The sequence below is a fragment of the Juglans regia genome, chromosome 7 (genome assembly GCF_001411555.2).
Source record: "Juglans regia cultivar Chandler chromosome 7, Walnut 2.0, whole genome shotgun sequence".
NCBI classification, from domain to species: Eukaryota; Viridiplantae; Streptophyta; class Magnoliopsida; order Fagales; family Juglandaceae; genus Juglans; species Juglans regia.
In genome coordinates, this window is record NC_049907.1 from 19,542,114 (window position 1) to 19,563,594 (window position 21,481).

General features: G+C 36.1%; 1 protein-coding gene across 1 annotated transcript in view; it reads left to right on the forward strand.

The window, feature by feature from the left end:
• Window positions 1–20,836, forward strand: part of LOC108987775 (chromosome transmission fidelity protein 18 homolog) — a 33,337-nt gene extending 12,501 nt beyond the window's left edge. Inside the window, exons 8-23 of the mRNA XM_018960783.2 lie at window positions 705–815; window positions 890–951; window positions 12,795–12,839; window positions 13,544–13,617; window positions 13,813–13,880; window positions 14,548–14,616; window positions 14,707–14,807; window positions 14,894–14,975; window positions 15,088–15,166; window positions 15,255–15,342; window positions 15,421–15,574; window positions 16,406–16,597; window positions 16,714–16,773; window positions 18,040–18,356; window positions 19,118–19,223; window positions 20,653–20,836. Coding sequence (XP_018816328.1) covers window positions 705–815; window positions 890–951; window positions 12,795–12,839; window positions 13,544–13,617; window positions 13,813–13,880; window positions 14,548–14,616; window positions 14,707–14,807; window positions 14,894–14,975; window positions 15,088–15,166; window positions 15,255–15,342; window positions 15,421–15,574; window positions 16,406–16,597; window positions 16,714–16,773; window positions 18,040–18,356; window positions 19,118–19,223; window positions 20,653–20,706 — 1,662 coding nt within the window. The 3' untranslated portion in view covers window positions 20,707–20,836. The remainder of the gene's footprint in view (window positions 1–704; window positions 816–889; window positions 952–12,794; window positions 12,840–13,543; window positions 13,618–13,812; window positions 13,881–14,547; window positions 14,617–14,706; window positions 14,808–14,893; window positions 14,976–15,087; window positions 15,167–15,254; window positions 15,343–15,420; window positions 15,575–16,405; window positions 16,598–16,713; window positions 16,774–18,039; window positions 18,357–19,117; window positions 19,224–20,652) is intronic.
• Window positions 20,837–21,481: the final 645 nt, after the last annotated feature.

Here is a 21,481-nt window from a genome sequence, read left to right on the forward strand (position 1 = left end):
GAGTCTAGGACCATGCATTCACTTGTTTAGTCATATGTAATTAATCTTATTCAAATTTTTTTTTGAGAAGCGTGTTTTTTTTTTGTTTCTTTATTGCATACTATGGGGATTACTGTTTCTCCATGCTTCATTTACCATTACCAACATAGCTAGGAACATAAATGGTTTTTGTGTTGCTTGACCACCACTACATTGTATTATACTAAGTCTGCCATGAGTAAATTGTACTAAACTGTTATTCCAAAAAAAATATTCTAACGATGTAACTGTTTAAGCGAGGAAATCCCGATAATACCTTATTAGCTTATACTCTTAACTTAGGCTGTCAAGTTTCGGCTGGTGAATATGTGAATTAAAGAAGTCCCATCCATCAATTTTGATTCAAGTTCCTTTCTAAAATTGCTTTTCTTCTTTTATAGCTCATTTCTAGTGTTATAATCTTTGAGATTAGTAAAATCAGGGGTTGAATGAAGGATCTGAAACTGTATAGGCTGCATAGCTGTCATCAGTTAATACACTAACGCATAGTTGAATATCTTTTCATCTTCTTTGGTTCAACTGGATCTTTCTCTTGTCTTGTAATTAGTCTTTTCAGTTCTAATGGGCATGGAACCAAAACCCTTACATATTAGGTTATGCTGGTTCATCTACATGTCTTACTCTATAATTCTGTTCTATAATCTAATTAAGTTTTGTTCATGTAGGTGTCTGCTGAAAAGAAGTCTGATATGGGGAAGGAAAATGTTGCTAAAGAAGAACAATCAGGAAAGAAATCCTCAAAGAAGGGACATAAAACGGCATCACTATCAAGACCTGTGAGTTTGTGGTGGTTATACATCATTTATTAAATTTTTGTTCCAAATATCATTATGATGGGCTGTCTTTGTAGGTAATTTGCATATGTAATGACCTATATGCGCCTGCCTTGAGAACATTGCGTCAGGTAGCAAAGTAAGTTTCTCTTGCTATCAATGATTTATGCAAAATAAATTTGGTTAAATAAGAAAGCTGTAATACTAAAGTATAATGTTCCTTTTACTTCCATTTGATTATTATCAAAACAATGGTGCATTTTAAGAGCAAAACTGACTTTCTTTTTTTTTTTTTTTTGGGGTTAATGAACTGTAAATCTGACATGGGTGCAGATTAATACTTTGTTGTGCATGGAAAAATGTTACATAGTTACATCTCAGGATTTTTATAATTGTACAGATAACATCTCATGGATTTTCTCAATTATTAAGCTTATTTAAGTTATCAAATTTAGCACATAAAAATTAATAAAGATTTTGTTTAACAGGAAGTCTAGACTTCAATCCTACCAAGTGTGGACTATTGTCTCTTCCATGTACGATGTAGTTAACTGTTATTCAAACCTTCAGCTGTGAATTTGTGGATATAATGCTTATCATATAAACAATAAAAAAGAAAAAAGGGTCGGGGTGGGGATAATCACTTTAGTTCTTTTGTGTCCCTTTCTCCTTTGCCTTCTTAATCTTCTTTTTTTTCCTCTATGAACCCTAAAACCAATATTTTTTTTTATAAGTAAGAAATTTTATTGATATTGAAATAGTCATAGCCCAAGTACACATGAAGTATACATGTGATTACACCTAGTTAGGAGTTAGAAACTGATACAAGGAAATCATGAAAGTTGAGACCATTAGAGTCTATAACAATGGCCCACATAAAGAAAGTCTTCCAGAAAAAACTCTTAAACTCTTCCAAGGAGTGCTCTTGATGCTCAAAATTTCGGTCATTCATTTCCCTCCAAATGCACCAAAGTAGACAAATGGGACACATCTTCCACATAGCTGCAATCTAGGGTATCCCCTTGATCCCTCTCCAACTAGCTTGTAGGTCAACCTGTCAAGACCCCATCAAAAATCACCCTAGGACATGGTCCTAGGCATGCATGGGCCAGCCAATGCCACCAAGGGCCAATGCCATGGGTTCCACACCACTATCACTTGTTTATTTATTTATTTTATTTATTTTTATTTATCAAGGGACCTACTAGGGTTTCCACTTTGTATTTTCTATAAATAGGACCCTTAGGTATTTAGTTTACATCTTTTGAACCTTTGGCAAATTCCCTAAGTGGGTAGACTTGTTCTTGAGATCACTGTTTCGGTGCTAGGCACTTGGGCTACTTGGGTGCAATTCGTGAATCCCTAATAGAGAATCATCACCTTGCAATTCGTGAATCCAAGTTGTGTTATCTTTGTTATTTTCAAGTTTATCAATCTATGAGGTTTATTTCAACTATTGTGCAATCCGTGAATCAATAGTTGAAGTGTTATCTTGTTCATCCATTGTTCATCCATTATCTTCATTGTTCTTATTTTCCATCCTGTTCATCTACACTTTCTTGCATATCTAAATATTCATATAAACCAAAAAGAGTCTTCATATTCTTTTGTTGAGTCCATTCATCTTTGTACATTCTTGACTTGGTGGTGAAATTGTTCATCATTGTGTTATTGAATGTTCATACGTGTTCATCCATAGTCTCATTTGATCCACCCAAACACTAAGTCTCGCCCACTATAGTATTTGCCCTAGTCCACTTTCCATAAATTACTTAGCCGGCCCCCTCCATAAAACCCTAGTCCATATACTCCACTTCCATATTCGGCTACTACAAAGTCTTCATCCAACTAAGCCCTAGCCGACTTACACATTGCCCTCACTCACAAACCCTAGCCGTCCATCAAGAGACCTCTTTGGCAACTTCCTTAATTCAAGGAAAGTTGACTCACTCTAATCACTTATCCAATTTCTTAAATCTCTCAACTCCTTTCATAGACTTAGTCAACCAAAGACTCCACCCTCTTGCCATATTCAAATCCAAATCATATATTCCTTATTTTATCTTAGCCAATCCCTAAAGTCAAGGAGCAACTCTTGGCTCATTTAAACTCCACCTCATCTACCATATCCAATCCCTCAAATCTCTCATTCCCTACAATCACTCAAGTGAACCAAAGATCTCAATCCTATATTGCCATATTCAAATCCTATCTTCCATCTCCTAATCCCTAAAGTCAAGGAGCAACCCTAGACTCATTCAAACACTTTCCAAACCCTAGCATTTCCTCCAAGACTCCAACCCCAGTCCATCTCTTCCCAATCTCGAAATCACCTTTAGCCACCATACAAAACCCTAGCTACACTTTACCATATCAACCCTAATCATCATCCAAGAGGCCCCAATATCAAGGGCAACCATCAAGCTATCCCCATTGCATCAAACACCCATAATCCTAAGCCAATCTTCAAAGACCACGTCAACCCTAGTTCATTCCCATAATCCATGGCAACCCTAGTTGCCTCCAACCCGTAATCCTAGCTTCATCTCATCCACTCAACCCTAGTCCCATCATCTTAGCGCCTCACTCAAGAACAAGTCTCTAGCCGCCCACATTGATTTGTCTTCCCTAAACACTTAGCCTATCCAAGTTCATCATCATCTCCATCATTTCATCACTCAAACACTATCCCATTGTTAAAGACCAAGCAAGTTCGCAAGGTTACTCGGTTATCATCATCACTAAGGCAAGTTCGTGGTCCTTAGTGTTAAGGACAAGGTCGGGGTCTCTAACACAACTACCCTCCTCGGCGTAACTCATGTTAATCCTATTTTGTTGAAAAAGTAATTCCATGAGGCCCTTGCAAACTCACAATGTAGAAGGAAATGATCCACTGTTTTGCCACTATTTCTCCACATACAAAACCAATCAATAAGGATAAACCCACATTTTCTTAGGTTGCCAATGGTCAGGATCTTCCCTAAGGATGTAGTCTAAACAAAAAATGCTACCTTAAGAGGTGCTTTACTCCAAATGCTCTTTCAAAGAAAGTGATTACTAGCTTGAGTAGTGAGAACCTCATAGAAAGAGCGTACAAGAAATTTTCCTTTACTAGGAGACCAAACAAACTTATCCACTACTGTATCATTAGTTCCAATGGTGTATAACAAGTTAAAGAATTCAGCAAGGATGCGAACCTCCTAATCATGTGCCTTCTAAAACCAATAATAGAATCACAATTGGGTAATTATACCTGGGAAAATCTCACGAAAACCCATGTTTTATGGAATAGTAGCTGCAGTTATTTTTGTTTATTGGTAATTAAGAATTTTATTCATAAGAACAGGCGGCTAGTCCAAGTACACAGGAAATATATATGAGAAATTACCTAACTAGGGTTTACAACCGAAAGTAGAAAATCATGGACATTTAGACCATTTAAATCAAGGATCCCCTGCCCATAAGAACAAGGTTTTAGAGCACTCTCATTGGATTAGCTAAAGTTAAATGACATTTTTGATGAATGTAAGAGATATTTGACTTTTAGCTATTCCATTCACATAAATCTCCACATTGGAATAACTATTTTTTCATTATATAATAATAAAATAATATAAGATGAATTTGATTTTAATTATTCACATCAAATCTCCACATGAGATTATACATTTATTTATTATATAGTAATTTGATTTTAATTATTCACATCAAATCTCCACATGAGATTATACATTTATTTATTATATAGTAATGAATAACTAATAATTTTGAAAATATTTAATTTTTTAATTATTAATTTATTTTATTTTATCATATTTTACTATTCTACCTATTATTTATTAATTTAATAATCAATATATTACTAACTCAAATTAATATATCAATTTCAAAAATATTTTAATTTTTTTAATTATGAAATTATTTTATTTTATCATATTTTACTATTCATAATATTATATATTAATTAGTAATCATATTCTAATTAAATTATGGATTAAAAATAAAAACTAGAAAGACGTTGATGGAGATCTCGGGAGAGAGAAACAAATGATATAAAATGAATTTGATGAATAAACAATGTCTTTCAAATTTGAAAATAACTTTAGAAGTTATTGTAGTTATATTCCAAATATTTGGAATATAGCTATTTTAATGTGATATATTTTATGGTTCAATAGCTAAATTCTTATTGGATTTAGCTTTTAGCTAATCCAATGAGAGTGCTCTTAAAGAAGAGAACTTTAAGCTCATCCATTGGTCTCTCGCAATCCTTGAATCTTCTATCATTTCGCTCTTGCCAAATGCACCAACACATACATATAGAGGTCATCTTCCATATTGCTGAGGATTGCCTTGGAGTCCTCTACAGTTTGTTAGAAAATCCACCAACCTACAGGGCATGACCCATAATAGTCCTATTCCCACAAAAAAACCATCCCGCAAAAAAACCATCCCACAAGGTCCTGGCCACCTCACATTGTAGAAGCAGGTGATCCACTGATTCCCAATTCTTCTTACATATGTAACACCAGTCCAACACCATTACTCGACGTTTCCTCAAATTGTTTGTAGTAAGAATCTTGTCTAGCGAGGATGTCCAAACAAAAAAAGTTGCTTTTAGAGGGCTTTTGTCTTCCATATATTCCTCCACGGAAAAGGTGTCATGCCTTGGCTAGTTAGAACTTGGTAGAACGATCTAACAATGAATCTACCTTTCTTGGAGGGGGTTCAACTGATCTTATCTATGGTGCCCTCAGTCACCCTGATGGAATATGGTAAGGCAAAGAGCTCGGTGATAACCTTCAACTCCCAATCTTGTGCTACCCTAATGAAGTCTAAATTTCATTGAGGGGAGCCATGAAAGAATAACAAGGGATTAGCTACTAAAGCATCCTTTGCCCGGACAAGGTAAAAAATGCCAGGGAATGTTTCTTTGAGGCTTTGTTCACCACACAATTTGTCATGCCAAAATTTGACTTGAGAACCATCACCTACTTCAATACGTGCATGGCTTAGGAAAGTCTCCCACCCTTTTCTATTGTGTTTCCACAAACTTTATATGGTCTACGTACCACATTTGAGCACCATTCTCCTGAAGACTCCCTAAACATCGAATCTATAACTGACTTCCGTAGGGCCCTCTTTCTTGTTGGTACTACCACAACCATTTACTGAATCTATAATTGACTTCCATATATTCCAGTAGCTGGAGTCATGCCAATGTCTTCTAGTGATTTGTTAACAGTTTCTTTACGTTTAATATGAGATGTTTGAAGCTTCATGGAACCTTTTGATTTGGTTTGAATGGGATTGGGCTTATTCTTTTTTTGAATGAGGTTGGGTGTTGAATAGTTTAGTTTGTGTTGTAGTCTTTTGGTAACTGGTCATGCTCTTCATGACAATCCATAGAATGGGCTTTTTTGTTGAATGTTGTATTGATTTACATTGGCATATGGTGCAATATGAGTTAATTTCTTGTCATTCCGGTTTAAATTTGATCTATTTTTGTGTCTTTCTTGATATGTGCACATAACATCATGATTGCTTGAAATGAAGGCTGCATTATTTTGAAATGTTTAGTGGGAAGCCATTTTCTTATTAAAACCACTTCATTTATTCCTTGTTTTAAATGTGTCTCGGAAAATTCTTGGTTTAGTGGTCAAAGGGTGAGCATAAGATGAGTTGTTAGACTCAAACATCCTGAAATTGATTTGGAACTAGAAGTTCCCTGAATTACCTAATATACATTTTTGGTGGATGAGGATGTGTATCCTGGGTTTGCTACTTAGGGGTGGGTTTAAAGGGCCTTGCATTGGAAGGTTTCGTGTTATAGAAAAAAAGTGAGTTTGCCGCTAGAGTAGTTGTTTTCTTGAGTATCCAAGCTGTTTATGTCAAAATGCTAGGGAAACTCGAAAATACCAAGAAGGCTTTCTGGAAAAACCACCTCTCATTCCACGTAATCCCAAACTATACAAGGAAGTAGATAATATGCTATACATGGAGTCTAACTGATCCCTAATATCCAGCCTCTATACATGGTAATATAATCTGTACAACTAATATTAACAGAGTCCTAAATTGTTTAAATTCCTAAATTGTATACGTTAACGTGGTGTCATTTCAAATAAAAATAAATGTATTGAGAAGTTATTCTATTATTCTTTGATTTATATCATAGAGATGCATTAGTGAATCCTTCCAGGGATTGCTATGGGCCTCTAGTCTTCTAATTGTAAGTTGAGAATTTTATTTTATTTTTTGTAGCTTGATGTAAATGAAGGAAGACGAAATGAGAATAGGTTTGAATATTCTAAGCCCTTCCAAAAGTTGATAAGTCATGAAAGGTTTTATCAGCTTAGGTTGATCATATTGATAGTTCTTGCCAATCATGACTTTGGTTATGGGGAAGATCACTTTGAAGACGCAAAATGCATTTGTAAAGGGAAGACAATTGCTCGATGCGGTGCTTATTGCTAATGAATGTTTGGAAAGTAGAATTAGAGCCAAGGCTCTAGGTATTCTTTGTAATTTGGATATGGAGAAGGCTTATGATCACGTTAATTGGGATTTTTTGTTGTACTTACTGAGTAGGTATGGATTTGGGGAGATGTGGTGTAAGTGGATGAAGCATTATATTACCACTACTAGATATTTGGTTTTTGGTGAATGACACCCCTGTGGGTTTTTTTATCCTTTCCTCTGTTTTAATAATGGATGTGTTGAGTATAATGTTGGATGTGATGGTGGATGGGTGCTTTCTTTATGGTTTTTCGGTGGGTGGATCTTCTATTGGCAATGTAAATGTAGCACATCTCCTCTTTGCTGATAACACATTGATTTTAGGTGAGCCGGATCATGAACATATTTGTTTGTTGTTGGCCTTTCTACTTTGTTTTGAAACTGTTTCAGGTCTAAAGGTGAATTTGACAAAGTCTGAAATGGTACATATAGTTTCTGTGCATACTATAAGGGACTTGACCAATATATTGGGTTGTAAGGTGTTATCTTTGCCCATTAAGTATCTTGGTCTACCCCTGGGGGCCCCCTCATAAAATGTATAGCTGATGTGGGATGGTGTTATTGAAAAGATAGAGAGGAGATTGGCCGGATGGAAAAGGATATATTTATTTAAAGGGGGAAGAATCGCCTTAATTAAGAGCACTTTATCTAACCTTCCTACGTATTTCTATCTTTATTTCCTTTGCTTGCAGGGGTGGCTAATAGGATTGAGAATATTTTTTGTGCTTTCTTGTGGGGTGGTATGGGGGATGACAATAAGCTCCATTTACTTAACTGGGATAAGGTTTGTTTTCCAATCTCAAGAGGAGGTTTAGGGGTTCGAAAGGTTAGAATTTTTAATAAGGCACTCCTTGAGAAATGGTTATGATGGTATCACTAGGAGGGGGGCACTCTTTGGAGGAATGTAGTTGGTGCTAAATATGGGAGCACTTGGGGAGGGTGGTGTTCAAATGAAGTAAGAGTGGTGAATGGTGTGGGAGTGTGGAAATCTATTCAGAATGGATGGGGGGAGTTGATTAGCAATTTTAGATTTGGTGTGGGGACATTGCCCTGAAGTACACTTTGTCTTCTCTTTTTAGAATTGCATTCGATTAGGGAGCTTTTGTGGCATATTTATATGGACAATTCCAATGGCTCTTTTCATTGGAATATGAGGTTTATTAGATCCGTACAGGATGAGGTGGGTGACATCTCAGATTTATTCAATATGTTGTATGCCTTGAATGTGGAGCGTGGTGGGAGGATAGGTTGCTGTGTATTCATCTAAGGATCAAGAAATTTTGGTCAGATCATTGTATAAGGCTATGTTGTGTCAATCCTCTAATGATTTTCCTTGGGCTTGCCATTTTTGGTTGGCTGGCTTCACTCGGCAAAATTTTGACAATTAATAATTTGAGAAAATGTGGCCTCCTTATTATGGATTAGTGATTCATGTGCAAAAGGAATGGAGAATCTATGGATCACCTACTTCTACATTGCGAAGTGGCAAAGGTTCTATGGGACGCGAATTTTTAATAGGATTGGTATGGCTTGGGCAATGTCTAGGAGGGTGGTGGATCTTCTAGCTTGTTGAAGAGGTCTTTAGGTTAATTGCCAAATTGGGTGCCATTTGGAAGATGGTTCCCCTATGTTTGTGGTGTATTTGGCTTGAGAGGAATGGTCATTTTGAAAATGGAGAACTCTCATTGGGATGGGTTGAAAATGGTGCTGTAGGGTTTGAGGATATGGTTAGGAGTTGGTGGACTTCGTATCAGTTTTCAGGAACTCCTAGTTTTATCTTTGCAAGCAAACTGAAGGCATTGAAGAATGATGTAAAGAAGTGGAACGTTGAAGTTTTTGGGAATGTGGATAATCAGAAAAAATCTCTATTGGAGGAGTTGAATGTTTTGGAGGATGGGGGGTAGTTTGAGGTTATGGAGGAGGAGGCAATGCTGAGGAAAAAAGAGGTGGTGAAAGAGCTTGAAAAGATTTTGTTGAGGGAAGAGATTTCTTGGAGGCAAACGTCGAGAGCCCTTTGGTTGAAAGAGGGGGATATATGTACAAAATCTTTTCATAGATTGGCTAATTCACATAGGCGTAGTAATGCTATTGAGATGCTTCATTGTGATGATAATGTGCTTACATCTCCATCTGTAATTCAGGAACATATTGTGCAGTTTTATGAAGCTTTATTAACCGAGACGGCTGATTGGCGACCTAAATTTGATGGATTGGTTTTTGATTCATTGGATTCTATTTCTGCAAGCTGGTTGGAGAGACCATTTGAGGAGAATGAGGTGGTGGCTTGTGGAATGGTAAAAGATAAAGCCCTTGGCCTGGATGGTTTTTCCATGGATTTTTTTCAAGTTTGTTGGGATGTTGTGAAAGCCGATGTGATGCGAGTTTTTCAGGAATTTTTCACTTATTAGAAGTTTGAGAAGTCCCTTAATGCCACATTCATTGCTCTTATTTCTAAAATAGCCGGGGCCTCTGAGTTGAAGGATTTTCGCCCTATTAGCTTGGTGGGTGGTGTTTATAAGATAATCTTAAAGGTACTTGCCAATCGGTTGAGTATGGTGATGGAAAAAATTATTTCTAAGTCCCAAAATGCTTTTGTTCAAGTTAGGCAAATTCTTGATTCTGTGCTAATTGCTAATGAATGTCTAGACAATGCTTGAGGGAAGGGGTTCTGGGTGTCATTTGTAAGCTGGATATGGAGAAGGCGTATAGTCATGTGAATTGAGATTTTCTTTTTTACATGCTTGGGAGATGTGGATTTGGGGTGAGGTGGTGTGGATGGATTAGACTTTGCGTCTCTACTGCTTGGTTTTCAGTGTTAGTTAATGGGAGTCCTTGTGATTTTTTTCATAGTTCTTGCGGTTTGCTATTATCATAGAAGCTTTGAGCCAAATGTTGGAGGCTGTTGGGGGGGGGGGGGGGGATTTCTTTCTGGGTTTAAGGTGGGAAATGCTCATAATAGTTTTATTACTATTTCTCACATTTTATTTGCAGATGACACTATTATTTTTTGTAATGCTGATCGTGGACAGATTCAAGCCTTAAGGGCTGTTTTATTATGTTTTGAAGCTGTTTCAGGTCTAAAGGTGAATTTGGGTAAGTCGGAGATGGTTCTTGTGGGGGAGGTGCGGAGTATTAATTGCTTAGTAGAGTTGTTGGGATGTAAAGTTGCTGCTTTACCATTGAAGTATCTTGGTCTTCCATTGGGGGCGTCTTTCAAGGGAAGTCTATTTGGGATGGGGTAGTGGAGAAGAATGAGAGAAGGTTGGTGGGTAGGAAGTGGCCTTATTTATCAAAAGGGGGTAGAATAACTCATTAAAAGTACTATTTCTAATCTTCCAGCTTACCATCTTTCTTTATTTCCATTGCCAGTAGAGGTGGGAAAACGGATTGCAAAATTATTTCGTACATTTTTGTGGGGTGGTATGGGTGAGGAGATGAAGATTCATCTTGTTAGTTGGAAGAAAGTTTGCTCTCCTATTTCAAATGGAGGTTTGGGGATTTGGAATTTGAGTAGTTTTAACAAGGTGTTGTTGGGAAAATGGTTTTGGAGGTATCAAGCGTAAGGGGTGTCATTGTGGAGGGAGGTTTTAGATCGGAAATGTGGTTGGTTTTTTTGGGGGTGTTATAAGGAGGTTAGGGGGACCTATGGAGTGAGTCTTTGGAAATTTATTAGAAAGGGATGGGAGAACTTTGTAAAACATACAAATTTTGTTGTTGGTGAGGGTACAAGGGTCTGATTTTGGCTTGATACTTGGTGTGGTGATCGGGCTCTTTGCAGTGTGTTCCATGCTATTTTTCGTGTAGCATCTAATCGGCTTGCATCTGTTGCTGATCTGACAGTAAATTCTAATGGAATTTTGCAGTGGGATGTTGGTTTTACTAGAGCTGTTCAGGATTGGGAACTTGATGAGGTGTCCGATTTTTTCTGCTTCCTTTATTCCCTGCGGGTTGGGGGTGATGAGGGATAAAATGATATGGAAGCATACGGGCGGCAAAAAATTCTCAGTACATGCTATTTTTCGTATAGCATCTAATCGGCTTGCATCTGTTGCTGATCTGACAGTAAATTCTAATGGAGTTTTGCAGTGGGATGTTGGTTTTACTAGAGCTGTTCAGGATTGGGAACTTGATGAGGTGTTTGATTTTTTCTGCTTCCTTTATTCCCTGCGGGTTGGGGGTGATGAGGGATAAAATGATATGGAAGCATACGGGCAGCAAAAAATTCTCAGTACGGTCTTACTATAAGGTATTGACTGTTCAGCAGAGTGATTCTTTTCCTTGGAAGTGCATTTGGATGTCTCATGTGCCTTCCAAAGTTGCATTTTTCATTGGGACATCATTACTTGGAAATATTTTGACGATTGATAATCTGAGAAAGAGGGGTTTTGTTATTATGGAGTGGTGTTTTATGTGTAAGAAGCATGGGGAATCGGTGGATCATTTACTTTTGCATTGTGAGGTGGCAAAGGCATTATGGGATGGTGTTTTTAGAAGAGTTGGACTGGTTTGGGTGATGCCGAGGACAGTAGTGGACTTGTTTGCGTGCTGGATGGGGCTTTGTAGTTCTAAACAAGTGGTTGTGGCATGGAAGATGGTACTTTTGTGTCTCATGTGGTGTATTTGGTGGGAAAGGAACGAGCGATGCTTTAATGATAAGGAGCGCACCTCGGAGGAAATCTGGAAATTCTTTGTATTTACTTTATTACAATGGTTTTCTGCTATAAGACTTGATGGAGCTTCTGCTCATGATTTTCTGTTTTCTTCTTCTTTGTCTTTATAGAATGTAAGTAGGTGTTTTCAACCCCTAGGGGTTGGCTCAAGTGGTAAAGAACTTGGGCTTGGGGGTATGCTCCCCCCAGGTCTAAGGTTCAAATCTCCTTGGGTGCAAACAATCTCTAGGGGCCATCGAACTGTGGGATTTTTCCCTTAAATTACCCGAGGTGCACTTGCAGGAAACTCCTTGCCGAGGGTCCGTGCACCCCCGGGATTAGTCGGGATGCTGTTCCTGGACACCCGGTGCCAATTAAAAAAAAAAAGAATGTAACTAGTTGTTTTCTTTTGTATACTTCCTGTGTACGTGGGTTTCGCCACGCCTATTACATTTGTTCAATAAAATTTCATTTTACTTATAAAAACAAAATGTTGTTGAGATTTGATTCTGGTTGTGGTTGATTGAAAAATGGAGATAATGCTTTAAATTGGTACAAATTCATTCAAGGGCTCTCTGTCCCTCATTTTAATAATATCAGTAACAATACCAACTAGTTTTAAGTGATTCCCTTGTTAGGCTTTTAATACTTTTGCTTATTTCTGTACATCTTTGTTGTGCTGTTTGTGGATAATGTATTGTTCAATTTATACACAATACCCAAATGGGGCTTTAATAAATTTTTTATCATATATCCAGAATTCTCGTGCAATTTATGTTTGCTTGCTTGACAATGCATACTTGTCTTCTTACAGGGTTCTTGTATTTGTTCGTCCAACAGCTAGCCGTGTGGTAAGCAGGTGACAATCTACCTAAGTTATGATTTAATGTGATGATACGGTAATATAATTCTATCGATTATTGTTTACCAGGTTTGGATCCTAACTCATTGGGATTGGATACATGAATCATGCTTTACCATACAATCCTATCTAATGCCATTCTATTTCATTTTTGACAATCATGTCTTTCCCTTTTCTCATTACTTTTACCCATGTTATTTTTTTTACTTGAGTGGTGCTAGCGTGACTTTTGTAAGTATACCTTGATTTCCTATTCAATCTCTCTTGTTGTTACTTATTTATCTTAACTATGTGTTAGAGTCGAGTTGGCTTCTAACAATTCTAATGATTTTTTTTTTTCGATAAGTAAGACAAGTTCACTTCTAATGATTTTGTCCCTTGGTTATATATCATTCTATCTTTAGTTCACCGAACAATAGTTGCTCTCTCTAAAAAAGGAAGGGGAAAAACTGACTTTTTGTTTGCTTTTTCTTGTATATATTTTGTAGCACTAACTAAATAGTTGAATATCGTATATGAACTACATTACTTCACTTATTGACCCCTGATTTGTTAGATTTCTTTTAGATTGGGTGAAAAGCTATTTTGCATGTTAGACCTTGTTAATACCCGCATATCTGATAACCATTCTGATTCTGTTTCACAAATGTCATATCTGTTCTCTTTGATTCTGAACATTTTCTGATATGTGGTTATTACAGGCTCAAATATATTTGTAACAAGGAGGGAATGAAAACGAGTTCCATTGCACTCACTGCACTTGCAGAATATACAGGTGAGTCATATCTCCTCTTATTATCCTATTTGATCCCCCAAGATATTCATATTGCCAATGGTACAAAATCAATTTTCAAAGTCATATTGGTTGGTGTACTGTTTGTTGTCTTGTTAGATCCCCTTATTGCGTTTCAAAGTTCTATGCCTATTCCCTCCAGCCTTCTTCTTTTCATTCTTTTTTGTTTTCTAACAGAGTGTGATATACGCTCGTGCTTGAATACTCTTCAATTCCTCAACAAGAAGAATGAAACACTCAGCGTGGTAAGAATTTAATGTGATTTCGCTCCTCTGAACTAATTGTCAAATTGGAGGGTTTGCTAGACTCTACAATCTTAATTAAATCCTAAGATTTACATTCTTCTTTGGGGGTGGTTGTGCTGATTGGAGAGATAAGTTGCCTGTGCAGGAGGTAATTATCCTTCTAGGATTACCTGATTTGGATAATGGAAAAAGGAAGTCAATGTTTTCTGCTGCACTTTTATTGGGCTTAGTTTGTGAAGTGTTATGCTGGTGTTGGGTCTAATACCAAGCACTTCAGTTTAGGAAAACAAGTATTGATAATTATTAAATATGGTACTTTTCACTGAAGCCCAGTTCTTGTGGAAGAGAGAATATTTGGACTGAACAAGGAATCATCGATCAGACCGTGGTTGATTTTCATATCTATACCTCCTGACATTTTTTGTTGAGCATCTCACTAGCTCCCCCAAGATTTTATCACCTTAAAAGTCTCAGTTTGGAGGTTTTTTTTTTTGCGTTGTTTGTGTTTGTGTTTTTTTTTTTTTTGTTGTTGTTGTTGTTGGGGCAGGGCTTTTAAAACTTTGCTTAATATTGAGACTTATATATTTGGTATTTTCAATAGCGTAAGAACATTTTGGTTGAGCAATTAATGCTGGTTAAGTTATTAGCATGCTTTACTGGCTCTCAGTTGGAGATCGGTTCTCAAGTAGTTGGCCGGAAGGACATTTCAAGAAGTGCATTTGATATCTGGAAGGAGGTAATCCAGAAATACATTCCATAACATGTTTCTAGCTACTTACAATTCATTGCAACCATTTTTTTTAACTGAGGATTCTATTATGTTTAGGTTTTTCAAAGGAGACAAATGAAGCGGGAGATAAAATCTAATAATAGTTCCAGCCGTAAGTGCAATGAGTTTGACCTTCTGCACTCCCTCATATCTAACCGGTATGTAGCTACTTCCTGTTGACATCATTTTGTCCCTCTTATGTTTTAAAACAAACCCTTTTGCTTAAGTGTCATTGACTTTGCAGTGGTGACTATGATTTGATATTCGATGGGATCCATGAAAACGTTTTGCATCTCAATTATCATGATCCACTGATGCAAAAGACTGTAAGATTACGTCAGTTATAGATGGTTACTTGATATGTCTATTGATTATTAGGCTTTTACTGAATCTGTTTTATAAGAAGGCATATGACTTTTGTACTCATTTTATGTGAAGGTGAAGTGCTTAAATAGCCTTGGTGTTTCTGATATGATGCACCAACATATCTTGCACACGCAGCATATGGCTCTTCTTGGTAACGACATTCATGACCTATCATTGTTACCTTCCACTACTGAGTATAATTTCAATTAGATTATTATCGAATTTTGTCTTTTCTGCAGTTTATCTGCCCCCTAGTGTAATCTCTGTGCATCATCTAGTAGCCCAAGTTCAAAAACCTAGCATCGAATGGCCCAAGTCATATCAAAGGTATCTATGTCTCTGAACAGCTTTATGTAAAACATTGCCTTTACCATTTCTTACTAATACACCTTTACAAATCTTTAGATACCGAACAATGTGGTTGGAAAAGATGGAGTCTGTAAGGTCTTGGCACTACAAAATTCCACCTTATATTTCAAGGCACATGTCAATTAAGTCTTTTGTAGAAGACTTGATTTCTCCATTATTGCATATTCTGTCACCACCAACTCTAAGACCGGTAATGTACTTGTATTTTGTTATTCTTCCTTTCTTTTGGTTATTCCATTTATTTTCCATTTTTCTTAACCTTGACCGCACCTAATGTTTGCAATTATTTATCACTTCTAGAGACCTAATGTTTACTCTATGGTTGTCTCTAGTTCGGACCGGACCGATTTTTTCAGTCCACCAAAAGTCCGGGCCAGACCAATAAGGCTTTTGGACCGGTAGCTTTGGTTCGGTCTGGTCGTCCTTATCAGGGTGTTTCAATCCGGGTCATTTTTTCATTTTTTTTTCAAGTTTTTGACAAAAAAATGATATAAAATAATAAATAAACGAAGTGAATGATATAATCTAAGTTGTCTAAGTATATACTTAACTAGTTAAGTATTTTAATTAAGTATAATAAATTAATAATGTTAATTATATGTGCACTATCAATAATTAATAGTTAATACATTGTTTTAAAATTCTTAACCTTTAACTTTTATATAATCTAAGCATAAATAATTAGGTTAGAAGTGAATTAAATAATTACTTATAATTAGTTAGAAAAAAATTAATTAATTACTTGCTTTTAATTTATATAACTACTTAAAAAAATTATAAAATATCATATAAAAGAATTATTTAAAAACTTGTATATATTAAATTCGGTCGGTCCGAGGTGAACAAATCCTAGAAAATTTAATTTCTTTACTTTCTTGGACCGAAACCCGTTGGTTTCTTAATTGGTCTGGTCCGGATCGATCGAAACCGGTCAGTCTGGTCAGTTTTCTCGGTCCGAAGGAAAAATCTTACACCCCTACTTATTACCATGGTTTCTCATGTGCTCTGATATCACTCTCAGGTGGCATTGCAGTTACTGTCAGAAAGAGAAAAGCATGATCTGGCTCAGTTGGTTAGCACAATGGTATCCTACGCAATAACATTTAAGAATGTCAAATCTGATCCTCTGCCCATTAAACTGAGACATGAAGCAGCTTTGGAAGCCTCATCACTTTCTTTTGATCCTCCGATTAATGACTTTGTTGGCTTCAAGGTTTGAGTTGGTTACAGTTTATTGTACTCAAGAAAAGGGGTTAGAATTCGTTTCATTTTATATATTTATTAATCTTATAATCTGATCTGAACATCTTTTTCTAACAATCGAAACAGGACTATAATTCTGGTCACTGTGTACTTGCTTTGGCCATGAAGCAGGTTTTGTTGCACGAGGTGAGTCATTTATATTATTGAAGGTTATTTGAATTGTTCATTAATATTTTAAATCATCTGTTATGCGTACTGGTTCCATGCAACAGCTTAATTATGTTAAAAAAATCTCCCTTGACTTGGAGAACAAGGAACTATTTTGGTCCTTAAGATTTAAGAATGATCGTTGAACTTTGATGTGGGAACACCCTTGGCCTGGAGAACAAGGAACTATTATGGTCCTTAAGATTCAAGAATGAAGATCATTGAATTTTGATATGTTGGGATTTGTTCCCAGCAATTAAAGGACCATAAACTTTGAGATAGCTTCCATCATCTTTAAGATAGCTTTTTTAATAAAAGGTGTAGCATTTGAACGCAATGGTATCTTTTGATCCATTCTGCAGGTGAGGTTTATGTACCAGAATTCCCCATCCCTTCCATTTCCTCTCCGAATTTGTTCCAAATAAGCGTTCTAGCTTTAGACCATGTAGCCTACTGAACATGTATCATCAAGGAAACTTATTTAGCGCACTTTATGAACACCCAGTACTTTGCCAGGCACACTCTGTCAGTGCCCTTTTTGAATGACATACTGAAGGCATGGACTTTAAGGCTAGGGAACTGTTTGAGTTATAACCTGTAATGATACAATTCGAGTAAGAACTAGTTAATGATACAATTCGAGTCCCATTGGAACATTATAAAGAGTAAGAACTTCTCATTTCCAAGCAATGTGAGATCCCATACACCACCTATCCTTATAACATATCAGAATGGGCCATTTGTAACGCTAAAAATGGAAGGCCTAAGCAATATGACCTATATTTCAAAAGAACTAGTCAATGATACAATTGGAGCTCCATTGGAATATTATAAAGAGCAAGAACTTATCACTCCCAAGCAATGTGGGATCCCATACACCATCTACCATTATCACTTATTAGAATGGGGTATCACATAACCAATCTCAAGGAGTTTGAGCTTTCAAGCCTGTGCCTAGGTGCATCTTTGATTAGGCTCATCTTAAGGTGTTCCTTGGGATTTGAGCTAGTTCAAAGACTCCAATAACGAGTGTGAGGTTATATTGGTTTGCACCATTTTTGGAGTCCTCGTGACAGTTTTAACAGCTGTTCTCTAATCTCTGGAATAATTAGTTAACTATTTGAAACGCTAGTTCACCTCAATAAAGGTGTTGCCCTTTGATATGAACCTAACTAAAATTTGCTATACTTCAAGCCGCTTGCGAACTGAATCTGATGTCATGTAATGGAATTTTTATGTTTTCAGGTTGAAAAGCAAAAGATCTTGCAAGTAAGCATCAGAAGATCCATGTACACAACAGATGGATGCATCAAGGAAAGGTTGGATTTTGTAAATATGGAAACCAGCAGAGCTCCAACTACCAACACTAATGATGTGCCAGCACGTGTTGAGAAAAACATTGAAAATGAAAAGAATATGTTAAATATGGGGCTATGTAATCCAAGTACTTCCAAAATTTCGTCAAACTTGGCTTCCAGTGAAAATGATGCAGCTGGTTTGAAACTAAAATCCCATGGACATCAGAAAAAGCCTTTTCGTGGTTCCTCTAGTTTCTTTGACAGGTAGGCCTATGCTTTTTATTATTAATTCTATGCTATAAGTTGACAGGTAGACCTGTGTTGCTTTGTTTTACCGGTACTATAAGCTAATAATTTCTGTTTTATTTTTTTATTATTTTACTTTTCTATTATAATCACTACTACTAAAAGTTACTGAGTAATTAAGTGAAAAATCTGATTCCAGCCATTTTCTGTCATTTCAGCCATTTAGAGCCGATTAGCAGTAGCTGCCTTTACAACAATGATTAATTAGATGAATCTATGTTTTGCTATGAAAGCATTAGCTTCTTTTATTCTTAGTAATAGTTTGGACGCATCTTTTCATGACAAGTAAACTATCTCTTTATTACGTTTATGTTTTCTTTGTTGTTTGTCATGGGATTGGCTCATTAACACTTAGCACTTAGCTGATTTCGGCCAGAGAACAGAGTTTGATAAGGCTGCTTTTAATAATTTTGGTGAGAAAGCCTGTGTTGAGCCCATGCCCATCACTTAAAAATTTTATAGCACTAGCTTATCTGCTAATGTATTCTTTTAGGTTCGTTCCCTTGGCTGTTTTGATCTTTAGATCAAATGCATACATATTACTTGATGGTTAGAATGCAAGCTCTTTTGTTGTTTTCAACTGCTTTATGAAATATATTTCATGAAAAGAATAGGTCTGTTGTATCTAGCATTCGAAAGAGATCAATGGTTGGATGTTGGCAAATAATGGATGACAATTAGAATATGCACTAATTACCTCCAACATATCCTAAAACCAGGTTTAAGAAGTTGAGTAGTAAAGGATCTCAGACTGCTGATATTGCTGTGAAGAAAGAAGTGACCTTGGAGAGAGATTTGCGTCCACTGCTATTTAAATTTAATGAGGTACATGATTTACTTGTACTTGAATTACTTTTTTTATTAAATGCAAATAATGTACATAATGTCAGTGAATACCCTGTTGTGGGTTTTTTCACATATGTTGGACCAATTCTAGATGACCGCTGGTTAAAAGAGGCATGATGCTCTTTTGAATTAATCTAATGTGCATAGACATTTAATTGCCTCCCTTCATTTCAATTGTTTGATTTCTCTTTTTATCACTTCTAGTTGCATGTTGTGGTTCTTTTTCTTAATTAGGAATTTACACGAACCTCTGGTCCTCCTTCAAGTTCTGTCAAAAATGTATAAGAAGTCATATCTTGTCCTTTGCTCAAACAAATGGTCCTCTCCATGCATCTTTGACATTTTAAATTTCTTTTGTTTGATAAAAATTTAAAATCAAACCCAATTTGCATTATTTATAAATAGTAATGCTACATTACATACAGTTGTGGAGTGTGTAAGCACCGCACAATCCTTTTGAAAAAGAGTATGGTCTACTATTAAAAAATTAGTTTTTTTCATGTGGGTTCTGTATTTACTCACTTTTTTTCAAAGAGATTGTGCAGTGTTTGTGCACTCCACGACTGCAAATATCATTTCTCTTTATAAATATATTAAGAAAAAGGAAAAGATATATTCCACCCTTTAATTAACCAGACATTTTACAATTTGCAACCCAAATTATCCAAACTAATATATTGCACCCTCAAACTAACTAAAAGTGAAACCCTCCATTAAGAACGACCATAAAAAACTGATACTTGAATTCTCAATCAATAACTGAAAAAATCTTCTCCATTTTGGATAAAATAGGTAATTTGACACAAACGGTCGGATCTTAATGATGGGGAACTTTACTAGGCATAGTTTGTTGTGTAAAGTGTAAATTGCATGTTAGTTGAAGGGTGGAAAGATCAATGGTGCTTAGTTGTGATGTGGGTTCTGCCTTTGAAAATTAAATGGTGGCCAAGATGGGCATGATTGAGGGGATTAATGGGATTGAGGTTAGTGAATCTGATTGTGGCTAGTGAAAGATAGAGAGGGTATAAGTGTAGAATGCGAGGCATGATATTCATCTATCTTACTGAATTTTATTAAGTAAAGGATATTCTTTAGTTACCATTTGCTGCTCCTCACAACCATGCCACTTAAGCGCTTTTGCAGCCAAAACTATGAAAAGCAAGTACACGTCATGTCATCCTTTATGCTAGCAAGTACCTGTTTCTTTGAGTACCATTGATCTATTGATTTCACATCTTAGGAGCTCCTACATTTGACTTCCTTTGAGGGAAGTCTGGATTTCTAGAACCCGTTTTTGTTCACAATTAACATATAAATAATGATAGATTAGAAAAAAAAGAAACATACAAGTAATGATAATCTGAAGGGGATGCACTCTATCACATCCTTCTTTCCTATTTTCGTGCAGGGTTTCACAAATGCTGTTAAAAGGCCAGTTCGAATTCGTGACTTTCTTCTGTGATGAATCTCAGTTCTTGTAAGCGATATGAAATCATTCTTTTCTTGCTTGTTAATAATATATGTATATATATCAATTTCATTCCGTTGACTGGATTTAAAATTTTACGTAATGTTCATAATGGAATTCTATATACAAGCTCTCTCTATTAATGTGACTAGTTGCACGCCCTCACGATGGGTGGGAATAAATTCTTGATTTATTTATTTAATTTCCATTATATTTTTCAATTTTGTTCATATTCTGATACTGGAGTTTTCTAGAAATGACCCTATTTGAATACTAATTGTAATTAACTAGAAATAGAGAAAAGAAAAAGAACGATTATAGGAGAAGGGAAATGATTTGTACATTTTTGGAGTAAGTCTTGTACTCCCTTTAAAACAATTGAACAAATATGAGATTTACATGAAAAAAATCAATTTAATGGTGTCTTTTTTCAAAGAGTGCGTGCGGCACTTGCATACCTTAGTATTGTATCTAATATTATTAATTAATCTACATTATCTTTCAACTGTTTTTGGACTTAAAGTGACCAAATTTATAAGCATTTAAGATGGGAATGGATAATTAGGCTTAACAGGAGTATAGCTCCTGCATCAGAAATTATATGGGTTATAGGTTTGGTTACAGATAAATTCACTTGGAGTCTATGTAAACCAGCACTCTGCTTGGGATGTTGCGGGGGTTGATTGTAAGGTCCTCAGCCCCTAACTTTTGGACCTTGAAAAATGTATATATATAATAAATACTTCCCGAGAAACTAGCGTATCAAATT